The 27,492-nt window shown below is 41.4% G+C and overlaps 1 protein-coding gene across 4 annotated transcripts in view; it reads right to left on the bottom strand.

Moving 5' to 3' along the window:
• Positions 1-26,754, bottom strand: part of NFX1 (nuclear transcription factor, X-box binding 1) — a 70,328-nt gene extending 43,574 nt beyond the window's left edge. For 3 of the 4 annotated variants that reach the window (XM_077761870.1, XM_077761871.1, XM_077761874.1), the window contains exons 1-5: positions 26,666-26,754; positions 21,184-22,182; positions 9,763-9,921; positions 7,911-7,988; positions 3,352-3,457 (exon numbers count right to left, since the gene is read on the bottom strand). In XM_077761870.1, the coding sequence (XP_077617996.1) occupies positions 3,352-3,457; positions 7,911-7,988; positions 9,763-9,921; positions 21,184-22,182; positions 26,666-26,690 (1,367 nt within the window). In that variant the 5' untranslated portion in view covers positions 26,691-26,754. Of the gene's footprint in view, positions 1-3,351; positions 3,458-7,910; positions 7,989-9,762; positions 9,922-21,183; positions 22,183-26,613; positions 26,632-26,665 lie in introns of those variants that run through there. The other variant, XM_077761872.1, reaches the window with a different exon arrangement.
• Positions 26,755-27,492: the final 738 nt, after the last annotated feature.

Raw genomic sequence — 27,492 nt, 5'->3', positions numbered from 1 at the left:
GGGAAGTACAGACATTTATTATCAGCCAGTACATATTCAGGTGATGGGCTAACAATGGGAACAGCGAAAAGAAGGCTGACATGAGGGAAGGCACTAAGAGAGAACAAAGGGGAAAGGGATTCATGGAAAGAATTCGACTTAGAGATATGTGACAGGTCAGAATTAGACTTCTGAACAGAATGCTTCTTCTAGGAGTGATAATATAAAGATACCAAAAAAAATTACAAAATAGAATTTATATATTCAAATAGATACTATTCTGTTCAAAGCAGATACCGTGTGGTAACTTAAACACTAGTTTAGAAATACAACCACTTAAAAAATATTTTAGGAACTTCTTTAAAAACGTTTGCAGGGGGCATTCTATGTGATGGCAAATCACAATCCTTAGGGAATTATTGGCCATTACAACCAAGTTTAATTAATCAAGCTGGTAAAAGAATCTGGTACAAAAAACCAGGTGTGCCTATACATCCAGGTGTGGTCTGGATGGATTTTTTTTTAATATGACTCCTAAACCAGCTCTGATAATTCTTAAATAAGTTTTAAACACTAAAAACAATCCAGGAATAAGTGCCTAGTCTGCTAGGGTGACCTATTTTGACAGACAGAATCCATATGAGACTGAAGTTTAAGCATTTCTTTAAAGATGACTGTTATCATTCAATAGTTATATTGCACATGATATGCTGCAACCCTTTCAGGTGAAACAATGTTCATGGTTGCAGATTTAAATAACTTTAAACTGACAGATACACTGCAGATACAAATATCCCCCAGACCTAGAATCAATCCCAGGTGTGTGCGTGTATGTGTGTGTATGTGTCTATAGTTCATTCACTTTTGGGAGAGAGAGAGAGAGAGAGAGAGAGAGACAGCAGGGGAGGGACAGAGAGGGAGAGGGAGAGAGAGAATCCCAAGCTGGCTCCACACTGCCAGTGCAGAGCCTAACTTGGGGACTGAGCCCACAAACCACAAAATCATGAGCTAAGCTGAAATCGAGAGTCAGACACCTAACCAAATGAGCTACCCAGGTGCCCCTCAATCCCAGGTTTTTTGTTTTTTTGTTTTTTTAAATATTTTTTATTTATTTCTGAGAAAGAGAGAAATAGCGTGAACAGGGGAGGGTCAGAGAGAGGGAGACACAGAATTGGAAGCAGGCTCCAGGCTCTGAGCTAGCTGTCAGCACAGAGCCCGATGCAGGGCTCGAACCCACAAACCATGTGATCATGACTTGAGCCGAAGTCAGACGCCTAACCGACTGAGCCACCCAGGAGCCCCAATCCCAAGTTTTTATAACCTTTAGAGCAGTGGTTCACAACACTGGCTCTATATTAGAATCATAGAGAAAGAGCCACCCCCAGAGACTGATTCAATTGCTCCAAGAGACAGGGCACTGGTGTTTTAAAATGCTCCTTAACGATTCTAATGTGTAAAGAGGGTTGAGAATAATTGCTCCAGAGAATTTTCTAATCTATGAAACAACCCAAAATAGAGACCCAAAGGGGCCAACTGCGGCTTCTGAGTCCTGATACATATAACTGAGAAATTCAAGGTTTTCTTTTGAAAGGTATTGTCAGGGAGTAGGATTCAGCAACCTCTGGGGGCTGCTGACAGGAGTTACAGGGCAGCTGCCAGGAGAAGGGTTTACAGAGCCACAAAGGAACAAGTTTTAGGGCCTCCTTTCCCTTCAGACGTGGTGTTGACCACCTAATCTGCACCACTTTTGATGTTTTCTGGTAGCCATGACGGGGCCATTTCTGCTAAAGACTTCAGAATGATAGTTTATGCAGAGGGTTAACATTATTATCGAATTGACTTAAAATGCCAACTGAGGGAAGGAACAGTTTAAATAGAGGAGTCCCTGGGTTCTAAGAAGGACCTGTGGAAGCAGTGAAAGAAGGGGAGGGGCTGACCACCTGGCAGGTAGCAGGTCAGGCTGCGCAGCCCCACCTGGACAGCTCTCCCACCACAGACAAGTCTCCAGCACCACTCCCAATCTTGACAACAATGCCTCTGGCCCAACATTTACCCCAGCTCCATGCAGCAGAAGCAAAAGCACCAAGATAACAGTTTCATGTCTGTTTTACTCTTAAATTTGGGTAATAAAAGCAAGTTACCATTACTTAACCATTTACCATTTTCCAGACTGTGTACCAAGCCTCTTAGATGCATTAATTAATATTGATCGATGTGTATAAGCATTGTTGCTCATATTATTATTTTACAGATGCAAAAAAATGAGGCTTAAAGAAGTAACTTGTCCAAGGTCATACCACTGTTGACTGACTCGAACCCAGGAATTAAACATTGTCTGAAGTTAAAGCTGTAGAATTTTGTCATTTGTAACTGATCAACTGTTAGTATTAGGTATTCCTCTTGTTATTTATTTAAGATTTTTTAAAATGTTTATTTATTTTGAGAGAGAGAGAAAGAGAACACACATGAGCATGGGAGGGGCAGAAAGAGACGGAGAAAGAGAGAATCCCAAGCAGGCTCTGTGCTGTCAGCACAGAGGCCAATGTGGGGCTCTATCTCATGAACCGTGAGACCATGACCTGAGCCGAAATCAAGAGTTGGACACTTAACCAACTGAGCCACAGAGGCGCACTTATTTCTCTTATTATTAAAAAAAATTTTTAAATGTTTTATTTATTCTTGAGAAAAAGAGACAGAGCATGAGCGAGGGAGGGTCAGAGAGAGAGGGAGACACAGAATCCAAAGCCGACTCCAGGCTCTGAGCTGTCAGCCCAGAGCCCAACGGAGGCTTGAACCCATAAGGAGGCTCGAACCCACAAGCCGTGAGATCATGACCTGAGCCGAAGTCCGACTCTCAAATGACTGAGCCACCCACACACCTGCTCTTATTATTTAGAAGCTGACTGGATACATTGTCAAGCTGGCTACTTATTGTACAAAAGGGATTCACATCCTAAATACACTGTGTAACAGGACTCTACAGACAGAATTTTGTCCTATATACTCTTCTGGACCTGGATATCATGGGGGGATATTTCTTCTTAGAAGCCAGCAGTATAATGTAGTGGTAGGAGCACTGACTTTGGAAATCCCAGCTCCACCATGTCTTAGCACTATATGACCTTGGACAAGATGCTCGGCCTTTCTGAGCCTCATCAGTAAAATGAAGATGATAAATATCTACACATCAACAGACTGTTGTAAGGATTTGATGAGTTAACTCTTGCAGAGTGTCTGGCACAGTGTGAGTGCTCAGCAAATGGTATCATATTGCCCTTCACCCCACCCTGTTACATGCTAACCACTAGATACATGTTCTCCGAGCCAGGAGAAAAGTGTATCTACCCCCAGGGGTCTAGTGTTCCAACTTACAGGTTACAGGAATGTGGACAGTCCTGGCCGGGCTGTTTCCTTCTACAAACCTCACCACAACTATGTGGAATTTCATTTCTGCTCCATTCCGGATTCTTTACCTTACCTAAAACATATCAGATCAGAGAGTCAATGGTATAAACTTCAAGTGCATCCTAGAGTTTAATGAAACAGTACAATATAGCTAGACAGCATGGAACTTCAGTGTGGTTTCCATTAGTCTAACAGACACATTATCCCCCTAAAATTTAAAAAAATGACTGTAATGCTACTCATCAAAAGCTTCACTGAGTATGATAAATTCTAAATTCTGGATTAGCTGGAAAAGAGAAATAAAAAGTCATTTTTACTCATGAAAATGCCACTTTGAATAATGGACACATTTAACCTAAGATTAATCTTTTTGTAAATGGGCCCTTGAATGGATATGAGAATATCCTGCTGTAAGAATCAGAAAGAAGATATAAGGGACGAGAACAATGGGTTGACAGATGGGGAAGGGGCAGGAAGAGATAGAAAGGACATAAATCCCCTGTACAGTTGGAAATTGCCAATTCTAAAGCTATGAAGTGGGCATAAAAGGGCTATAATTTTATAATTAGTGTCACTTTGCAAATTTTTAGTGAATATCTTCCATGAACTTAGCACAGAGGCAGGAAGAGTAAAATTGAGGCATAGGACTCCTCCATACCCTTGAAGAACTTATCCTAGCTTGGGCAACTTACACCCTTAACTGATGGCATGTTACCAGTCTTTGGCCTCTGCTTTTCTATCTTGTTTCTTTCAGAAATCTTATTCATGTTCAGGTTCAATACACCTAAAGGCCCATGATTCCCAATACTACATTTTTCTTCTTCTTCTTTTTTCCCCCAAGTCTATATTTTCTGCATTGTCCTGAATCCTTAGTTCCAGCCCTCCCTGTCCAACTGTCTGCCAAGCATTTCTGCTTGGGGTGCCAAGGTCACCCCAAACTGTCTCCATTTACAGCCAAAGTTAGCATCCTCCTTCGTAAGCCCCTCCTCCTTCTTCAGTGTTCCTATTTCTATCAACTACACCATCACCACTGGAGTCAAACTCAAAAACTAGAGTCATCCCTTACTCCTCTTTTTCCATCCATATTCTTTTTTTTTAATGTTTATTTATTTTTGAGAGACAGAGAGAGGTGCAGAGTACAAGTGGGAGAGGAGCAGAGAGAAGAGGGAGACACAGAATCTGAAGCAGGCTCCAGGTTCTGAGCTGTCAGCACAGAGCCCGATGTGTGGCTCAAACTCATCAATCATGAGATCATGACCTGAGCCAAAGTTGGATGCTTAACCGGCTGAGACACCAAGGTGCCTCCTTTTCCATGTTCTACTTAATCACCAAATCTTTTCAATTTCCTTACACAGTGTACCTCACCTCCTCTCCCCTGCTACTTCTACTCTTGCTCTCTATTGACCAGAACCTCATCTCCAGACTATTAGAAAATCTTCCCTGCCTCTGTACTTTTTTGCTCCAATACAGTGGTCTGGTTTCCCGCACCATCTTTCAATGGCTCCACCTTTTTTCCTTCACTCTAAATGATGTGTTATTTTTCTTCTTCCTGCCAGGGTTCTGCGTTACACATTTTTTTTTACCCCTTGCCCTTTCATCTAGTAGGGTCTCATCTACTCTCTCAAATGCAACCATCATCCCCAAGTACTCATCTCTCTTCATTCTTTTTTTTTTTTTAATTTAAAAACTGTTTGTTTATTTTTGAGTGAGAAAGACAGAGGGTGAGCAGGGAAGGGGCAGAGAGAGACAGAGAGACAGACAGACAGAATCCAAAGCAGGCTCCAGACTCTGAGCTGTTAACACAGAGTCCGACAGTGGGCCTCGAACGCATGAACCACAAGATCATGACCTGAGCCGAAGTTGGCTGCTTAACCAACAGCCACCCAGCCACCCTTTAAATATTCTTAACTTCCAGCTGGACACTTCTCACTGGATGTGTTGTTCGCTCCTCCAACTCCACATTTCTAAACTGAATTTACTGTCCCCATCAGTCCTCGTTCTCTTAACCTGCCCTTTTCTGTCCTTGGTATCATCATTTTAAAAATGGTACTCTGGAGCTATATTTGGGTTCTTCCTTTTCCCACTGCTTTTCCCATTCCCATTTCCTTTCCCATAGCTGTTAATTCCTGTTTACTTTGAAATCCTCCTTTCTACCCCACTCTAATACCCACTGTAGACCTTTATTATTCTTCATCTGGGTTCTTACAAGTACTCAAAATGTTTACGCTCCCAAATTCTCTATTCATTCCCTCCAGACTAATCTTCATAAAGAATCACACTGATGCCTTTCCAGTCCTTTCCTACATCTCTGCCTTCACAGATCCTGCTCCATAACCAATGACTCTCCCTTCTCAAAATTCTTCTTATTGTTAAACTTCTGCTTAAGCTATTCTCTTCAACAAATCTTTTCTCCTACCAAGATTTTACCTAGTTTTCAAGCCTAGTTGAATTCTACCTTCTTTTTAAGGATTCCCTTAATCATCTAGCCCAACATCATAATTTACCCCAAAGATCTCCCACAGCACCTTGAACTTATAGAACATCAAGTTAATTAGGTCTTAGCTCTTAGACTGTAAGCTCTGGGAAGTTAATAAATGGTCTTATTCCCCTCTGTTTCTTCACAGTGCTTGCTACATTAATAAGTTCTCAATAAAGTATGTTAATGGTCTCCTGAAAGAATAAAGTGAGGCAAAGTCATTAGGTAAAATAAGGCCATTATTTGCATTCCCACACCATTTTACCTTGCTCAGATCATCCTGACCTTCACCCCACATTCTTCTATTTTCTAAGGGTCTCATATCTAATTTGTCAGTGAAGGTAAAGATTTTTCATTCCACTGTGGTGCATTATGTTTAAAAATCCTTTAGGAACACCTGGGTGGCTAAGTAGGTTAAGCCTTTGATTTTGGCTTTGGTCATGACCTCACAGTTCATGAGTTCGAGCCCCATGTTGGGCTCTGTGCTGACAGTTCCAAGCCTGGAGCCTGCTTCAGGTTCTGTGTCTCCCTCTTTCTCTGCCCCTCCCCCACTCGTGCTCTGTCTCTGTTTATCTCTCAAAAATAAACATTAAAAAAATTTTTTTTAATCCTTTAAAATAAGGTAAGTAAACCTTGGCATTGATCCTATTTGTATAGTTTTACATGAATCCTTTGCTTCCAGTTTCATGTAGCCTTTCTTGTTTTTAATTTTTAAGTAGACTCCATGCCCAACATGGGGCTTGAACTCATAACTCTGAGATCAAGAGTTGCACGTTCTACTGACTGAGCCAGCTAGGCACCCCTCATGTTGCTTTTCCAGTACATTCCAAAATATTCATTCCTTCAACACATACTATTGTATTATCTCTTAAGGCTCAAATTTTGCCAATAAAACATATAAGATTGGTAGATTCCAAATAAAAGAATGGCCAAAGTGAAGAAGGCATAAGAAAGGGAGGCTTCCTTTGGAAGAGAATGAGGTCAGAACTTGAATGGATGAGGAGTCATTGATGAAGATTTAAAGAAAAGATGAGGAAGAACATTCTAGACAGGTGAGTTCACCAAAAGATTTAGTCTAGAAGTTGAAGAGCTGATAGTCAATGACCAACTTTTGGTGAAAGTTGTTATTTAAGTAATGAGGAAACAAGAAATATCAACAAATTAAAGCATGCAGAAATAAAGAGGGAGTACTAGTCATTTCAAAAATGGAATGGTCAAAACAAGGGCTGTTGTGCTACCAAAAAGGTTAAGAACTTCTAAATCAGCCCTGGATTTGGTCAGGAAGGGGTCAGTGATAACTTCTGAATATAGTTTCAGCAAGATGACAAGGAAAGAAGCAAAAATGTTAACGGTTCAAGAAGGGAGACAGATAGTTAAGAAGCAAAATTTGAAAAATCAATAACCAAATGAAGATTAGCCATTAAAAGATAGGTAGGAAAGAAAAAAAAATTTTAAAGACATGCAGAAAATAGACTAGCAGTGGAATGGCATCTGGATTGCAGAAAGTTTTTTACTAACACATAGGGGAATTGAGCTATTCAAAAACAGGAAGAAGTATTCCACAAAGAGGGAGAATAGAGTTTGTACTGCTGGTTTATAGAAAATCTTTCTTTACGATAAAGACCCCAATGACTGATTTCTTATATTAAAATAAATTACATTTCAACACTACTCTTTTCTCAGAGTCCTCAAATCTAGAATATCAAAGCTGTTACCGTTAAGGGTGAGAAGGAGTCCATGGCTACACCTGCCTCTGCCATCTGGTCGGCTAACATCAAGGAGACCAGCGCTACAGCTCAGAAATAGCATGTGCCTGGTGGGCACAATGAGAAGGCCTGTGTCCAGAATAGTCGCCAAGAGTGCAAAGGCCTGGGACTCTAGCTGTGTGATGGACCACATGCATACGATGTGTTTAGACTCCTGTAACTTTGAAGTCTTATTAGTATTCGTAACTTCTAAAACATGTCCAGTACCTCACTTCTTCTGGGCTGGAAAATGAATTACGAAGCATGAAGTCAAAGAGACTCAAGTGAAAGCAAAAAAAACTCACCACAGAAACAGGTGTAAGTATTAGGAACATGTGCAGAAACATTCTGACAGGCAGGGCACCTCCAACCACTCTGGCCATCTGTTAAGAAAAATAAGAGGAAACCAAAATAACTTCCTTACAAAAACACATGCAATTTTTAAAAATTTAAATCTAAAGGAAGCTGTAATATTGAAGCAGCAGTAGTCATTTCATGTTATGCCTACCACAGGCATTTGAGAAACAAAATCAGGGTTCTGGGTGGCTCAGTCAGTTGAGCATCCAACTTCAGCTCAGGTCATGTGATCTCACAGCTTGTGAATTTGAGCCCCACACTGGGCTTGCTACTGTCAGCATGGAGCCCACTTTGGATCCTCTGTCCCCTTGCCCCTCTCTGCCCCTCCCTTGCTCATGCTCTCTCTCTCAAAAATGAATAAACATTGGGGCGCCTGGGTGGCTCAGTCGGTTAAACATCCGACTTCGGCTTAGGTCATGATCTCGTGGTTTGTTGGTTCCAGCTCCACATCGGGCTCTGTGTTGGCAGCTTGCTCAGAGCCTGGAGACTGCTTCAGATTCTGTGTGTGTCTCTCTCTCTGACCCTCCCCCGCTCACTCTGTCTCTCTCTCTCTCAGAAATAAATTTAAAAAAAACATTAAAAAAATGAATAAACGTTAAAAAAAAGAAACAAAATCACAATACTGAGTGCTTTGCTTAAATACTGCATTTGGGCTTATATTAATAAGGACTTTAGATATAGTAATCAAATGGGTATCCATTTTTTTTAATGTCAATTGCAGTATAAATGACATACAGCCTGTTTAATTTTAAGATCTACAACATGTTGATTTGGTAAGTTTATATACTACAATATGATTATCATCACAGCATTGTTAACACCTCCATCATTTCACATAATTATCATTTCATTATGTGGTGAAAATGTTGCATTATTTCTAATATTAGGGTAAACATTATCTAAATCTTGGCTTGAGAAAAAAGATGATAAAATATTTGAGTACATGCAGGAAAACCCAGATGTCTTACACTACACGGGGCTTGAACCCATAACCTCAAGATCAAGAGTTGCATGGTCTACCAACTAAGCCAGTCAGGAACCCTGAGATATCTTAAATTAGAAGAGTCACAGATCAGAAAACATGTTTTTAACAATATTTGCAATATCCATAAATACCAGTATACTTCGGGAAAAACCCACAAAATACTATGGAGAAGATCTGTTAAAGGCAAAGCAACTTTAACATCCTAAGGTAAAACTAAACAACTGTTTCCAAAACAAAACAAAACAAAACAAAACAAAACCCAACAACTGCTTTCTATAAATTTTCTAAAGCAAACTATACAGGAAATGTTTTCTATAGTTGCTACTTGGATAAAAGCTACCATTTTCAGCAAATGTGACTGATTTTGTTCTGTCCCAAATATATTTTAATATTGTTATGTTAGCTGGTTTTAAAATTTTTCCTTTTTTAAAATTTTATTTTTATTCTTTAAGTGAGCTCTCTGCCCAACACTGGGTTTGAACTCATGACCTCAGGATCAAGAGTTGTATGCTCTACCAACTATGCCAGCCAAGCACCCAGTGGGTATTTATTTAAGATCTATAGCTTAATACTGATCATCTGAAACATGTTTAAGGCAACATAGCAGATGAAATATTCAAAAAGAATTAAATAGCTAGGTTTAAGGGGTGCCTGGCTGGCTCAGTTGGTGGAGCATATGACTCTTGATATTAGGGCTGTAAGTTGGAGCCTCATGTTGGATGTACTTAAAAATAAAATCTTTAAAAAAAACAGCTAAGTTTTAAACCTGAATATATCAAATGAGTGAGAATATTCAGAAGAGAGAAATGACTGACCTGCTTGAGAGGCTGGAGACCTTGCCCATTTCTTTATGCAGTTCAAATGAAATACATGATAACAGCTCTGACAACTCCACACTGGCGCTGTGACACGAACCAATTCACAGCACACCATACACTCATATTTTTCTGTAGTCAGCTGTTCAATTAGAGAACCTGTTTAAAAAACCAAAAGAATTAATTCAAACACAGAAAAACATTCCTTACTTTTGTCAACCAAGGACCAGAAAGGCATTTGAGAGAAGAATCCAAACACAAAGGTTTTAAATATCTTGTCTGATTCTTAGTAAGGTGGCTGTTCAGTGTTTGAGGCCAAGAAGGAATAGGAATATACTGAGGGAGAAGACTTAGGAAGTAGACATTCAGGTGGGGATTCCCACAATTTAGGAAACATTCCCAAGCAATTGCCCAGCAACCGAATGGAGTAACCAAATGTCCCTCATAACACAGCTTAAGCATCCTCAGAAGCCAATGCATTGCAGCACCTTGCCTTGCCTCTTCTTCTTCTTTTTCTTTCTTAAATAGTTTATTGTCTTGCCTTGCCTCTTCTGAATCTGATCCAGATCCATGGATTCAGGCCAGGAAGGGGCTCATGAAGCTACAGTGGTCAGCTGAAAGCAACCTAAGTCTGCACAGATTCCAACAACCCAGGGTGGTAACATCTCTTCTAGTAGTTGCCATGAAAGTCTTCAGGTGATCTATTCAACAAAGGTATTATCGGTGTTTACCACAACCCCATGGTAGGGTTACTAAAGGAGAAATAGAACCTGGCTTCAGAAGCCCAGCATCTGCTGAGAGAGAGCAGTATCATGGAATCCTCTCACCTGTTTTGCTTAATACTGTCACTCACTCCCAGACTTTTCCTCAAACATGATCTCAGCAAAGCCTTTCTAGATCCCTAGTAAGGTGCTCTTAGAGGTAGGTAGAAGGGTGTGTGTGTGTGTAAGAGAGAGAGAGAAAAAGAGATTTCTTTCTTCAGGCCATATTTTTAGCATTTACTTCATAACCCTATTTTATTTGTTATCAGGTCCGAATAGGTTATAAGAATAAAATAACTAACCTTGAATGTATCATGCCAAGTGTTGTGCTAAAGCACTTAATATATAAAGTGCTCAAGCAGGAGAGGGACAGAGGGAAAGAGTGAATCCCAAGCAGGCTCCATGCTCAGCGTAGAGCTCAATGTAGGGCTCAATCCCACGACCCTGGGATCATGACCTGAGCTGAAACCAAGAGTCTGACACTCAACTAACTGAGTCACCAGGCACCCCACAAATTTGCATTTTAATCATTCCATAATATTTGTTCTCCTTGGATTACTTTGTCCAATTTAATGCCAAAAGAAATACAGAACATGGGGACTATACATGGGGGTCTGTAAGGCAGGGCCAGGGTCTTGCTCAGTGTTGTATTTCCAGTGTCTGGCCTTTAGCACATGCTGAGTAAATATTTATTAAATGAATGGATGAATATATAAATGAATATCACCTACTCTGTTCTACAACTTCTCTCCCTTGAAAGTTTCAGTTAAGTTTCTGGGATAGTTCTTTTGCTGTCAGGAAAGCCCAGAATAAAGATTTTATGTAGCTGATAAAGGCATATCTACTTGCTTTAAATAACAGATAAACATAACACAAAATTGAATAGTATAAAAACTAAGGAACCAGACTTAAATTTTCTTAAAAGTAGGAATACCCTACCCTGCATAGGTTAACATCTCTGAATAACAAACTTAATAATATTTCCTACCAGTTAGCACAATATGTGTGGATGATTCTTAAGGGGTAAGTTAAGTAAGAGCTCATTAGACAGTAAGATTACATTTGAGTCAACCAGATACAAGAGCCTGACTGGGGCAGAGGAATAATTTGTAAAAATTACATTTAGGATACTTTTTGTAGAAAATGCCCATTGACTCTTCCAGAATAGAACTGAGTTACAAGTAAAGGATACAAGGGCGCTCGGGTGGCTCAGTTGGTTGAACATCCAAATTTTGATTTCAGCTCAGGTGAGTGCAGAGCCTGCTTGGGTTTCTCTCTCTCTGCCCCTCCCCTGCTCGTGCTCTCTCTCTCAAAATAAATAAACTTAAAAAAAAAAAAAAAGAAGTAGTAAAGGACACAAAAAAGTAAGTGAAGTTTGGAAAAGACATGAGAACCCTATGATAGACTGTTGTTTTGCATTTCACCCTGAAGGTTGTCTTTTTATTTTACCATTTCTCTTATTCAATAAGATTATGGCTTGTTAATATTGTTTTATGTGTGATGTTTCTAAATTTAATCACAGGAAAACTGACCACCAGGATGCACACACATATAGTGATGTGGGAACAACTGTGAACTTTGAGTAACCCACAAAGCTCTTCCAAGCCCTTTCCAAAGGCTGTCTCTCTCATATCCTATGTTCAATCTGAAAGTAAATCCTACTGGCTCTACTTTCAAAATATATCCAGAATCCAACCCTTTATTAGTATGGCCCAAACCACTATCCATTCACCTGGATTATTAAAATGGCCTCCTAACTAGTCTTTGTTACTTCTGTCCTTGCTCTACTCATCTATTCTCAACAGCCAGAGGGAGCCTGTTAAAATGCAAATTAGATGATGCCACTAATGCCCAGAACTTGTCAACGGTTCCTACATCATAAGCTTATAAAAGCCAAAATCTTTACAATGTCCTTCATCACTTCTGGGTCACTACTCTGATACTCTGTACTCTGATGTACACTTCTGGGTTACTACTCTAAGAACACACTGGCCACCTTCCTAGCCTGACTGGCAGGCAGATTTCTGCCTGAGGGTCTTTACAGTTTGTTGTTCACTCTGCCTAGAACTCTTCCCTAGACATCGGCATAGCTCAGTTCCTTAGCACCTTCAGGTGTTTACTCAAAATGTGATCTTCACAATGAGGTAGTCCCTAGCCATAATTTAAAAATATGAAACCCACTTCTTCAACATTCCTTATCTCTTTTCCATACTATATATTTTTTCTCCACACCATTTGAACTTTACATATCATATATTTTACTTATTTCACCTTATTTCCTAACTCTGTACATAGAATGTACACACCTTGAGGACTGAAGTTTTTACCTATAGTGCTGCCTAGGACATAGTGAGCACTCAATAATACTTGTATGAATGAATGAAATTAATATATATTTGCTATTAATATAGCAAAAGATTCCAGAAAGACCTAGGAAGAGAAACAGTATAATCCTTTCACTAACAATACTTCAGTTTTATCCAAACATGTTTAACATACATAAACATGGAGCCGCTCTGTGCTGATCAACTATCACATTTCAGGTCCAAGACTCTTACCTGCTGGATGCCAGCCCTGGTCTGACCACTGGCTCTTTTTCAATCCTAAACTCTCTCCCATTAGGGCTTCCCCATAATTTCTCAGTTATAACCAGGTCTACTGATTACTCCTACTTTGATAGCATATCAGTAAAGAGGGTGATATACCCACTGAAATAATTGGAAGAACAAAGAGACCTGATTGAAGAGTTAACTGACTACAAACTTTCAGATGCACCAGTAAATAACTATTTAAAAAAAAAAAAAGCCTACAACAATCCTAATTTGAAAAATCCAGGGGCACCTGTGTGGCTCAGTTGGTTGGGCATCCAACTTCAGCTCAGGTCATGATCTCACAGGTTGTGAGTTCAAGCCCCAGATTGGGCTCTATGAAGGCAGCCTAGAGCCTGATTCGAATTCTGAATCTCCTTCTCTCTCTGCCCCTACCCTGCTCACACTCTGTCTCTCATAAATGAATGTTAAAAAAAAATTAAAGAAAAATCCAAGAATACACTGTGATTATAAAGTGTATATATATGGTATTTAAAAAAACGGATGCACAGTGAAAATATATAGGGGTAAAATAATATCTGGCATTTACTTTAAAAAATATCTGCAAAAATAAAAAAGAATAGATAAAACAAATGGGAGGGGTGCCTGTGTGGCTCAGGTGGTTGAGTGTCCAACTCTTGATCTCGGCTCAGGTCATGATCTCCGGGTCACTGGATAGAGCCCCACATCTTGCCTCTGCACTGATCATGGAGCCTGCCTGAGATTCTCTCTCTCTCTTTCTCTCTCTCTCCACCCCTTTCCCCACTCACACACTCTCTCAAAATAAAGAAGGAAAGAAAGAAAAGAAAAGAAAAGAAAAGAAAAGAAAAGAAAAGAAAAGAAAAGAAGGAAGGAGGAAAGGAAAATGGAACAAAAGTTTAAAGCTGATTAAATCTAGATCTTCAGACTAAAGGTGAGTTACCTACTAAAGCAACTTTATAAAGTTACCTCATTAAATGTGAGGCAGCTGTTTCTAAAACACTAATACAATATAAGCATGGTCAACAAGGCAGTTTTGCTGAGTCTGAAGCATATGTCAGATACCATGTTTATTTATGTGAATCTGAAGCTTATGGCAGAGCTTAGGATCCAGAGGTAAGAGTTTAGAAGTCAGCACAGCACAGAGGCAGTGGTTTTAAAGAGCAGTTGTAATCTCCCAATGAGATCTTATCAAGTAAGAACAGAGGGCTGAGACAAAGTCCTAGGAAACACCAACATTTAAGAAAGAGGTGGAGGAAGAGAAACTTAAAGGGTGCACATAGAACAAAGAGGACCAGAAATTTGTGGTATCAAGGAAGTAACATTTCAACAAAGACTCCTTCACTTCAAACTCAAACGGAAGCCCAGGATAATGAGGACTGAAATACATCTATGTGCTGGCTGTGGCAAACAGGAGGGCATTAACGACCGTACCAGTAGCTCTCTGAGTCAAGTGGTGATGATGGCAGAGGACTCAGAAGTGAGTCAAAATAGAGAAAAGAAAACAGAGCAGTGACTCTTGACTAGTCTGGAATGGAAGGAAAGGAAACACTACCAGGAGTACTGGGAGTTTTTCTTTCACGGCACAGGACAGACTTGAGAAGAGCTTCAGGCTGAGAACTTGGGACTAACGGATGTGAAAAGGCTGGTGGAAGGAAAGAAAAGGAGAATAGGCACAGATTTCTCTGAGTTTGCCTAAAGGGAGCAAACATTTAAGAAAATTTTGCCTGATGATCTCCCCTTTTTCTCTATGAAGTAGAAGGCAAGGAGGCCCAATGAGACTGAGGGAGATGAATGGCAGGAAGGTCTGAACACGACCAGAAAAGATTCAGGGTAGTCTTAGATGAAAATGGGAAGGAGAACTGACCAAGGTCATCTAAGGGGAAAACAGGCAGTACTGAAAGTCAACTGAAATTGGAGAAATCAGTTAACAAAAATATTTACTGAGAACCTATGTTCTTGGTTAAACACTAAGGATATACAGTGAACAAAACAGACAAAAGTTTTCTGCTCTTAAGAAGTTATTATGTAGTAGAGGAATATGATAAACGATGGAAAAAAAGCATCATCATCAAATAGTGGGAAGTGCTTTGGAGAAAAATAAACCGGAAAGGGATGAGGAATGCTAGTAGTGGGGGGAGTATTACAGATCTAAACAGGATGAGGAGGAAGACTTCCCTGAGAAGGTGAGTGAATCTGCTGCAGCACCAAATCTGTACTACTGTTATCATTTTCTGGAACAGTATCCTGTTACCCAGATGGAGCAGAGAAGGTAGACTGCAGCATCAATCCAGGGTGGGGATTCTGCCAAATGGCTTCACAGAAGGATAATACTTCAAAACTACAATAAGGCCCAGCCTCAAAAGGGAATAAAGAAAGACAGATGGCTGACGATACAGTCAGTGGGTGAAAAAGACTGAGAGAACCAGGACAGGAGGTTACGGTCAGAAAGTAGTAGTGGGTGTAGAGGTATAATAAAGGCAAAGGTCACTGTGGTTGAGAAGATCAAAGAACGTGAAGATGGTATAATCCCTATGATCACTAATGTCACTAACAGCAGGATTCATGGTAAATCAGTAGTTCTCAAATCAGAGTTACCAGGAGGCTTGTTAAAAAATAAGGTTGCTGGGTTATCTGGGTGGCTCAGTCAGTTAAGTGTCCAACTTCAGCTCAGGTTATGATCTCACGATCTGTGAGTTCGACCCCCGTGTCAGGCTCTGAGCTGACAGCTCAGAGCCTGGAACCTGCTTCAGATTCTGTATCTCCCTCTCTCTCTGCCCCTCTCCCACTCACGCTCTGTCTCTCTCAAACTAAATTAAAAAAAAAAAAAACCTAAAAAAAACAATCACATAAGATTGTTGGTTCCTATTCCCAGAACTTCTCTTTGGTAGGTCTGAGGTGAGGCCCAGGAATATGCTTTTCTAACAAGTTCCCTGGCGTTGCTGAGGGCTGCTCCTCTGGAACTGCCCTTTGAGAACCACTGGGGAAGAGGAGAGATAGAGGCTGGAGGCATTAATAAGTGAGGGCTGGGGCTGGGATATTTGAAAGTTAATACATGACAAAGATAGAGAGAGCTGGATGGTGATGTAGCCAGAAGGTGATGTAGCATTAAGTTCAAAGGAGCAGGGATTTTGATACAAAGGTAGAAGAATAACAGCTCAGAAACAACACTGAGAGAGGAGCATGCTCTTCCCATCTTCCAGAAACTAAGGCAAGTGGGATAAAAGGAAAAAGAGCAGGCTCTGAAAGGCTGTGAGAAAAAGTGGTGAACTGAGAGAAGGCCACAGATTAATTATGAGGAGGAGCAGAAACTTACTAAGGATATAGAGGACCTTGTTACCACAGAATGAGGGATGCAGACAGCCTGGAAGAATAGAAGCAGTGCTAGTTTCTCTCAGTACAGAACGAGAGTTAGCAAAGACCACTCTCAAGCAGCCATGGAGACTTATATTTGGGGTAATCTTCTCTTTCCATTCCAATCAAGTTTTTATATCCATGACTCTACCACAACTGCTCGTATCAAGACCAATAACTCTCAGTGCCAAACCCACCAGTCAACATGCAGTTGTCATCTTTCTGGACCCAATCAGTAACATTTAGCACAACTGGTCACTCCCTCCTTGAATTCCTTTTTTTAGTTTGACATTTAAAACTTGGTTCACTTCCTAGTTCAATTGCTACCTATTTTCCACCTCCTTTGCTGGGTCCTCATCTTCCAACCTTTAAACGCTGAGTTATAGGAAGGCTCCACCCTCAAACTTCTTTAGCTACACTGAAACACTTAGATGACCTCCTCTAGTCTGTTAGAGAACTCCATGCTGAAAGTTCCCAAGTTTAAATCTCCAGTCCAGATCTCTTCTTGAATTTTTAACTCCCTACTTAACCAAATTCTCTACCTTTTCTGAACAAGGAGTACACAAAACAAAACATATCCAAACTTTTCTAAAAAGAAAGACCACCAAGGGTGCCTGGGTGGCTCAGTCAGTTAAGTATCCGACTTCGGCTCAGGTCATGATCTCACGGTTCATGGGTTCGAGCTCCACGTTGGGCTCTATGCTGACAGCCAGCTCAGAGCCTGGAGCCTGTTTCAGATTCTGTGTCTCCCTCTCTCTCTGACCCTAGCCTGCTCACGCTGTCTCTCTCTCAGAAATAAATGTTTTTGTTTAAATAAATAAATAAAAAGAAAGACCAAGAAAACTTTTCCAACAAGAAGACTAAGACCAAAAGGAGACTAAGGAGACATGATGACTAAATGCAGCGTGGTATCCTGGATTGGTACCTGGAACAAAAAAAGGATGTTAATGGAAAAAAATGGTGAAATCCAAATAAAGTCTACAGTTTAGTTTATACTATTATACCAGTGTTAATTTCTTAGTTTTGACAAAGGACCAGAGTTGGTTATGTAAGATATATTAGACAAAGCTGAGTGAAGGATATATGGGTATTCTCTGTACTACTTTGCAACTTTTCTATAAATCTAAAATTATCTCTAACTAAAAAGTTTTAAAAACAAACAACACCCTTTCCTCTCCCAGGCTCATACTCCAGTACATGGCAATTCTCTTTTTTTAAAAGATTTTATTTTTTAAGTAATCTCTATACCCAATATGGGGCTCAAACCTACAACCCAGAGATCAAGCGTCACATACTCCACTGAATGAGCCAGCCAGACACTAAAGCATTGCCTTCATCTCTTGGAGCCAACATCTAGTCTATCTGCAAATCCTATCAGTTTTATCTTCCAAATATGCAAAGTCTAACACTCTTACCTCTTCAAACACTACCACCTCTAGTCCAAGTCTCCATCATCAACTAAGTCAATTACTGCAACAACTTCCTAATTTCTCTGCTTGCTTCCTTACAGCTGATTCTCCACATAGCTGCTAGTAAGTCATGTCATTCCTTTTCCCAAAACCTTCCACCTGCTTCTGATCTTCTTAATCAGAACCAAATCCAAGGGCCTCACATAATCCAGCCCCTGTGATTTCTCTGACCTCCTCTTCTGCCTGCTTCTCTGTTGTTCAAAAAGTCCTCCTCACACCCTAATCTAAACTTGCTTCTTCCTCTGCTCGGTATACTCTTCAGAGAGCCACATGGTACACTTCTGCATTTCCTTCTAGTCTCCATTCAAATGTCTCATCAAACAGACCAATATATCTAAACTAGTGCCCCTCTTATTCTGTCCTCTTAACCTGCTTTATATTTTTTAGCTCTTACCCACAATCTGACATTAAATATTGGTTTAAGTGATTTCTACCTGCCTTCCCTACTACAATTAGAATGTAAATCCCACCAGTACTGTATTTCCAGTACCTAGAACAGTGCTTGGTACATAGTATTGACTCAATAAATATGAATAAAGTGTTCTCAAGAATATGTGGGGATGTGAGACCAAAAGAGATTTGTTAGGCAGAACTCTAAGATGGCCTCTAACATTGCCACATATAGGTGTGCATGCCCTATATAATCTCCTCCCCTTGAGTCTGTGTGGGCCTGATATAATCTCGTGAACCCTTTAAAAAGAGTCTAGGGATCAGAGAAAGAAGTCAGAGACATTTGAAGAATTTCTAGCAGATGCTTTCCTTGAAGAAGAAAAGTACCATGTTGTGTAGAGGGCCATGTGGTGGGGAACTGCAGGTGACTTCTAAGAGCTGAGAGTGACCCCCAGCCAATAATTAGCAAGAACAGGGGACCTTACCCTATAACCATAAAAAACTAAATCCTACCAACAACCAGTGAGCATGAAAGAAGACCTCATGCCTCAGATGAGATCGCCTCCCTGGCGAAACTTTAGTCCTGTGAGGCTCTGAACAGAGAACTAGGCTAAGGGATACCCAGACTCTTGACCCAAAGAAACTGTGACATAATAAAAGAACTATAAGCCAGCATAAAAACAGTCCTGGGCAGGTGGTGACTTCATGTGTTGAGCTGGGCTATGTACATTTAACTGGAAGGAGACCAGTTGGTGAAGGTCCACAAGGAACAGCTATAAGAATGAAACTGTTTACCTGGACAAAATATATATACTCAGTGCAAAATGAGAGGTGTCTTCAAATACTGCAAAAGAGTTGATTTGCAATGAGGAGGTGGGAAACTGGTGAGAGAGACTGGTTGCTGTGCTGCTTCAAAGGACAGAACCTGAACCAGGGAATAGGAAGTATTTACTGGAAAGAAGTTTTTAATTAAACGTAAGGAAGAACTTTCCAACAGAGTGGAATACCTATTATGTTCTAAGAGCTATGTTAAGCAATAGGGATATAAAAAAATAGTCTTTGCTTTCAGGAAGCTTACAGACTAGTGGAGGGCACTGACACATAAACAATGATGGCTTCCAGCAGTAACTGCTATTAACTGAAACCTGTACATTTAAGGGAAAGACATTATAGGGCTATTTAACACTAATGGCATTTGTGGAGGTGAGAAAGGTTTCCCAGACATGCGGCCAAACTAGCTATTGAAAAACGAGTAAGAGGAGCACCTGGATAGTTCAGTCAGTTGAGCATCCAATTTCTGATTTCTGCTCAGGTCATGATCCCAGGGTTGTGGAATCAAGCACCATGTCAGGTTTTGCGCTGAGCGTGGAGTCTGCTTGGGATTTTCTCTTCCCCTCCTTCTGCTCTCCCACGCTCGTGCACTCTCTCACTCTCTCACTCTCAAAACAATAAATATTTTTTAAAAAAGCAATTTAAAAAAATGAGTAAAGATTCATTAGTGAACCAAATGGCAGACATTCTAGAAACAGAGAGCCACATATGCAACAGCAGGGAAAGGTGAAACAACACAGTGTACAGACAATACAATGTAGTGGGGAGCTGATGCAGCATAAGATGGGGCGGCTGGGTAAAAAAGAAGCCAGAATCTGCATGTGGTGAACAGTGAACAGAAATAAACAGGGGAGTGACACAGTTTAATATGTACTTTACAATTTTTTTTATAGCTTATTTATTTTTGAGACAGAGCATGAATGGGGGAGGGGCAGAGAGAGAGGGAGACACCGAATCCGAAACAGGCTCCAGGCTCTGAGCTGTCAGCACAGAGCCTGATGCAGGGCGTGAACCCACGAACCATGAGATCTGACCTGAGCCGAAGTCAGACACTTAACTGACTGAGCCACCCAGGTGCCCGTAATATGTACTTTAGAAAGATCATTCTCTAATACTGGTATAAGAGATGGACTGAAAGAGAGAAAATGAAGATGGCAAGAATGGTTAGGACATTTTGCAGATGAGCAGACAAGAGACCATGCAGGCTGGAACAAGGAGAGGCAGTGGAGATGCTACCATTCCTTAGTGTACTTTTACAATTAAAAAAAAAAAAAAATCTTGTAACAAAGCATCTATAAGACCCATGTCTGCATTTTAAAAATCCCTTACTAAATTCGTTGTTAAGAAAAAAAAGTTCCTTGGGGCGCCTGGGTGGCTCAGTCAGTCAAGCATCCAACTTCAGCTCAGGTCACGATCTCGCGGTTCATGGGTTCGAGCCCCACGTTGGACTCTGTGCTGACAGCCAACAGCCAGGAGCCTGTTTCAGATTCTGTGTCTTCCTCTCTCTCTAAACCTCCCCTGCTCATGCTGTCTCTCTGTCTCTCAGAAATAAAGAAAACATTAAAAATTAAAAAAAAAGAAAAAAGTTCCTTATTTGCATTTGCTTATAATATATAAAAACTAAGTAAGTGGTTACCTATTGGGGAGGGGAGCAAGCTGTGGCAAGACCCAGGCAGGCAGATGATGAACAAGGATAGAAAGAGATGTTTCGTTGCATACCTTTTTTTTTTTTTTAAGTTTATTTATTTTGAGAGAGAGAAAGTATATGTGTGTTGGGGGGGTGGGCGGTGGAGAAAGAGAGGGGTGGCGTAAAGAGAGAATCGCAAGCAGACTCCACACTGTTAGCTTGGAGCCCGATGCAAGGCTCAAAGTCACAAACTGTGAGATCATGACCTGAGCCGAAGAGTCAGACACTTTAATTGACTGAGCTATCCAGGCACCCCTCATTACATACGTTTTTACACTTTCTAGTTCCCAAATTGTATGAACTTATTATTTATCAAAACAAAACAACAAAACAAAACATTTCCATCATCTAGGTAGATTTACCTGTGTGAGTTTCCACATTCTTTAGCACATGGTTCTGTTTGCCTCGGGGGAAAGATGCTACTTGAGGATCCTGCCTTCTTACAGTGCATTTCTCTGGGTCAACCCTTCTGGAAGACTTGTTGACAACTGCCAAATTCCCATTGTCACAGGCAGATTTTGCTGGCCTTTCATTAAGATTATCCTTTGGAATGGGTGCCATGTTGTTTCTGGGTCCGGCATTTGTATGTCGTTGGCCCTCTTGTTTTAGTGGATTCCTGCCTGGTCGTGGCCTAGCCCCCTCCACTTCCCAGGGAGGCCTTTTCTGTGGGTATCTTCTTTGCTCGCTGCGTCTGGCCCCATACCCATCCAATACTCCTTTCCTAAAGGATGTATCCAAAGATTCAGGGTGGATAACCCCCAAAGGTTTGGTATTTTCAAGTCCAGCATCCTCAGATTTTGGAGTCATTCTGTTACCCCACTCACATTTGAGTTTTCCCTTGACTTTTGGTCCTCTACCATAGCTGTATGCAAATTGGGCTGCTTTTTTGGGTTTTGCTCCTCTGGGATCAGCACCAACAATTTCCTTCTCACTCTCAGAAGGGCTGTGCTCTCTGGGGTTTGTCCCACTCTCTGACCTGGCCACATTTTCTAAGCTAGCTGCATCTGAGGTATGGTCAGTGAGATTCTGTACTTTCTTGACCTTGATATGTTGCTTTTCACTCCTCAGTTTCTGCCAGGGTTGATTCTGAAGGCCATGGCTCTTGAGTAATTTGTTAGAAGTAGAGGACTGGAAAGAAGTCTGTTGACTCTTAGGTTTGCTTCCCAAAGGATAATTGTGCTGAACACCAGAGATGTCATCATAAGAGACTTGCCTGGAAAGGTGACAAGGAGGTGGTGAACTGTAATTTCTTCTACTAATCCTGTTAGAATCTAGTCTCCTTTGACTCCCACAATTTAGACCAGGATTTTTTCTCTCCTGAGGAATGAACTCAGCAGCATCCGTATTGAATTTAAAAGTACCTAGGACGTAAGAAAATAGACATGCCAGTAAAGAAATTGTCAACCATGAAGCCTGAAGTCTCTAGGCCATATCTAAAAGTTATTTCCCTAAGGATTGTATAAAACAGGCCCTTAATAAGGCCTACTTTTCCTGTGAATGTGACAGGTTCAAGGTGCTTGTGGAAGATTGACCATTCATGTCCAGCAGCTTCACTATTAGCCACTACTAAGAATTGCTAAGTAAAACTGCTCATCTGAGTGGTCAGGCATTATTATTATTATTATTATTGAAAGAGAGAGAGAGAGAAAATGAGTGCACACACAAGAGGCGAAGGACAGAGGGAGAGAGAGAATCTTAAGCAGGTTCCACAGATGTGGAGCTCAATCCACAACTGTGAGATCATGACCGAAATCAAAAGTTAGATGCTTAACTGAATGAGCCACCCAGGTACCCTTATTATTTTTATTTTTTTACATTTATTTATTTTTGAGAGACAGAGTGAGAGAGAGTGTGAGGGGAGGAGGGGCAGAGAGAGAAGGAGACACAGTATCTAAAACAGGCTCCAGGCTCTGAGCTGTCAGCACAGAGCCTGATGTGGGGCTCAAACCCATGAACCGTGAGATCATGACCTGAGCCGAAGTTGGACACTTAACCGACTGAGCCACCAGGCACCCCTATTATTATTTTTTAAATGTAAGCTCTCTGCCTTATGTGGGGCTTGAATTCTCACCCCAAGATCAAGAGTTGCATGTTGTGCCGACTGTGCCAGCCAGGCACCCCGATAGGCATTATTTATACATGTGTTTGTTTTATAAAAAAATTTCAGGTCAGCATACAGTTCAGGGGTGAGAACCAATCAGCAGGTTCCACGTGGTCTTTCGAAACTCTAAGATAGCATTGTGTAATATCAAGTAAACAGGCTTTGGAGTCAGCCAAAATCAGTTTGAAGTCTGGTCCTCCAATTGATGGTATAAGTTTAGGGATATTGCTTTTAGCCTTTATTTCTTCATCCATGACAAAAGATGATAGTACTATTTCAAAGGGCTACTGTGAAATTTAAGCAAGATTTCATATTGATAGTACTTAACATAGTGAGTACATTAGTTGCCATCTCTTCCCTCCAGGAATATATTTTAGGTTTTGCATACATAACCTTTATAATATGGTCCAGAATCTGAGTCTCAACAATTAAGCATATGTCTCTTTAACCCATTCATTTTTCCCCCCTCAAGATGCTTCTTTGTCCCTGAAGTCCAAAGACTAAATGATCTGCCTAAAGATACAAAACTAGTTAGTAGAAAAGCTAGAATGAGGGGTGCCTAGGTGGCTCAGTCAGGTTGAGCATCTGACGCTGGCTCAGGTCAGGATCTTACAATTTGTGGGTTTGAGTGCCATGTCAGGCTTTGTGCTCACAGCTCAGAGCCTGGAGCCTGTTTCAGATTCTGTCTCCCTCTCTCTCTACCCCTCCCCCACTCATACTCTGTCTTCTCTCTCTCTCAAAAATAAACATAAAAAAAAAAAAGCCAGAATGATGTGTAGCATATAAATCATACAGTTGACACTTGAACAACAGTTTTGAACTACAGAAGTCCACTTACATGTGAATTGTTTACAGTAAAGTACTGTAGATGTATTTTCTCTTCCTCATTTTCTTCATATTTTCTTTATTGTAAGAGTATGTAAGAGTAAATAATACATATATCATGCAAAATCTGTGTTAATTAAATGTTTATGTCATTGGTAAGGTTTCTGGTCAACAGTAGGCTGTTAGAAGTTCAGTTTCTGGGGAGTCATAAGATATATGTGAATTTTCCAATGTGCAGGGGGACAGGGGGTTGCCATCCCTATCCCCTACATAGTTCAAGGGTCAACTGTACTATGAATCAACAAGACCTGGAAGACATGGGTTTATGTACCTGCCCATCACTTATGTCTGTATGCAAGTAACTTAATCCCAATTTTCTTATAAGGAATGGAGACAGTAATAATTCCTACATCCAAGAGTTGCTATGAAGAGTAAAGCAAGTTAGTAACATATACATAGTGGCTAAAATAGTGCTTTATTGTTGCTTTTAGGGCTACAGATTCTAAAACACACAGACCTGACCACAGATGGGTGCACTACAGAGCCTGTGGGTTTCAGGTTTAATAACATACCCTAACATTAATTAGGTAATTAACATGTGCCAGGCACTATTCTAAGCACTTTGCATCTGTTGACTCATTTAATCCTTACATTCTTGATGAGAAAACTGAGACTGAGGAAGTTACTTGCCAAAGGCCATAGAGGTATTACAAACCAGATCAAGATTCTACCCGTGGCTATATGGCCCTAGAGACTACACCCTTACACTACACTGTCAGAGTTTGGGCAGCAGGTACCATAGAAACATATACTCAAGAACTGAATGAGATCATAAAGGTCATAGGGTAATCTTTCACTCAATCCAGGATTTGTCCTGATGGCTTTCACACAGGCAATTCGGGGGGTGGGGTGGAGGGCCATACAACACAAAGAGAGGATCAGACAAATTCATAAGGTAGCAAAGGAGATGTTCCACAAACAAGAGAAAACATAAAGGTGAGAATGGGAAGATTAGACCAAATGGGTATGGTATAGTCCTCGCCTTCTTGAAGAAATAAAGTGGGAGAGGGGCAGAAGAAAAGTCAGTAAAGTTGTCCAGAACAGCTTGGTAAAGGATGGGATGAAGGTGTTCCATGTTAAGCTGTAAGGAACTGATGCAACTACAGAGTCTAGATAGGGCAGTACGTATTCACAAACATATGTGTTCCATTAGACATAAGGTAATGTCTCAGACCCTTCAGAGACAGGAGGAAGGGAAAAAGGGCACAGGAATCAGTAAACTGCACTCAAGACACAATGAACTGAGAACCCCACCTCCCTTTTTTCCTCAGTACTTTAAGTAGCTAGAAGTTAGTTGGTAAATAGGATACAAGTGGTACCTTACATTCCAAGATAACATAGCATAATACTAACTGTCCAGCAGATGAGTGAAGAAGAGTAAGGGGAAAATCCAATAGATTATGAAGTCCAGAAACAAAGTTGGCATTGGAGAGTCTTCTAATGGGCAGAAATATATTCCCTAACTGTTCTGCTATTTGAGGGCAGAAATGGGCAAGAGAACTAAATGCTGAGTGGAGATGGGGGTGTGGGCTAGAGATGATGCTAAAATAAGAACATGGAATAGTTCTTTGGACTATGCCATAGTAGCTGTGGAGGAGGTGGTAACCTGGGGCACAATACAGGAGGCCAAAACTGTAACTCACAACAAATCCCACCCATTCTTGCCTCAAACACTGAAGGGTGTACAAATGGGCCAGAAGTGAGCCTGAGGATGGGAAGATCAATAGATCCAGTTGAGGATCTGGGGGAAAAAGCGTGTGGGAGAATAACAAAACACCAGCCTAAAATGGTTCCCACCCTCCAAGATGACTCAATACCTAAATCAGGACTAGGATTTGGAAAATAACAAATTTTTTTTTTTTTTTTACCAAGACCCACAGTAACAAGTACATTTTACCTGCCACCCAGTACACAAATACATACATTTTCTTCCTTGTGCCCCAACATTGGTTAAGTGGCAGAACCAAGACTCAAATCAGTTGAGTCTTGAACTAAGACTCCAAACCACATGCTGCGAATTGCTGTCCTGTTTTTCATTAAGAGTGGGTCCTGAAATCAAATTAATGTAGTGACTTATGACAAGTATTTTTTCAAGTAAAACAGAAAATAGAGCATACTGCAGATAGTAAGGAAAAACATTACTTTCTAAAACTTTTGGTTCGCTTTTGTATTTACACATGTGTGCATTGAGTCGCGATGTAAAGTTTGGACAACAAAGACCTAAAGTAAACCTTGACGGAAATGGAAATGGATGTTACATTAACAACCAAATGAGGGTGTTTTACACATACAGCTAACTCCAGGAGAAGTGAGCTAACAATTGCCGAACAGGTACAGTACAGAGTGGAAGCCTTCACAGGAATTAACATATTCACTCCCAACTGATAGATGAGGAAACGGAGACTCAGTCACACTGCGAGTTCGTATCAGTCTCAGATTGGAAACCACTGAAGTCCGGCTCTAGCCCGCTCTGCTGCCCCAGGAAGGGCCAACCCGCCACGCATGGAGAGCCCGCCATCGTCACGGGCGGTGACTTGGCCGCCGCCCGCCTGTTGGAGATCAGTGCGGCCTCTGCCGCAGTAGGGCCGGGCTGAAGGTGGGACGCCCACAGAGTTTCGCTCGGCGCGGGGACAAACCCGCTCTCCCCGGAGACCCAGCTGTGGGGACTTCACAACCCAGTTGAGAACCGGCGAGGTCCCAGTACCCACGACACGCGTGGCTTGGCCCTTACGAGCCACTATCCCCAACCCTAGTACGCGCCACTCTCGCGATATGAATGGCCGGAGCCCTAGGACTCGTCACTGACCCAATTTCCGCTCCCTGAGAGGGGCCACGTCCCACGCGGGCCGGGACAGTACCTGAGACAGGAGGCGCCTCCGCCATCCTGTGCCGCAACACCTAAAGCGAGCCCTGCAACCTAGAGAGGGCTGTCACCCGGTCACGTGCCCTCAACTTCCGCCGCCGCAAGACTATTCGCATCTGCGCGCCGGGTGGACAGCCACGGAGGTTGCGCTGCCTGAGTGAACTGTGCGGTACGTCCGTGACGTCAGACACAAGCGCCGGGCGCCGGCCTACTGGCCTGGGTGTAGGTAGCCGGGATCGCGCCGGGTGTGGGAGGGGGAAGAATTTGCGTAGTCATTGTTTTTCTTGTTGAGATTCGCGGTGCTCTCTTGCCACCATGCTCTGTTGCCCTGGCACCCAACCAACTTCACGTTGCCTGCTGGAGTTTACTCAGACGTCACCTTCTTACCTAGAGTAGTTCAGGTTTGGAGTTAAAAAAGCAAACCCTGCTAAGTAGTTGCAAGGGAATGTACGGGGAAATAGGTGCAAAACAAACGATAACAAGGCTAATATACAGAGAACTCTTACAAAGCAGAGAGCGATAAGCCAAAAAAAAAGATAAACCATGTGTTAGAAATGGTAAAGGACTTGAACCGGCAGATGACAATAAAACAAATACAGATGATACTGAACATGAGAGGGAAAGTTTGGAGGCGCTGATAATTTGTAAAGTGACAGCATTAAAAGTTTTTTAATGTTTATTTTTGATAGACGAGGCGGCCGGGGGGTGGGGGGGCAGGGAGAGAGATAGAGAATCTGAAGCCAAAAGGACAAGAAACGATTTTTAAATGTTATCTTAGAGAGGGAGTGCGCTAGCGGGGGAGAGGAACAGAGGGAAAGAGAG

This window comes from Crocuta crocuta, unplaced genomic scaffold, assembly GCF_008692635.1.
Source record: "Crocuta crocuta isolate KB4526 unplaced genomic scaffold, BGI_CrCroc_1.0 scaffold204, whole genome shotgun sequence".
Taxonomy (NCBI): domain Eukaryota; kingdom Metazoa; phylum Chordata; class Mammalia; order Carnivora; family Hyaenidae; genus Crocuta; species Crocuta crocuta.
This window is presented reverse-complemented; position numbering and strand designations above follow the sequence as displayed.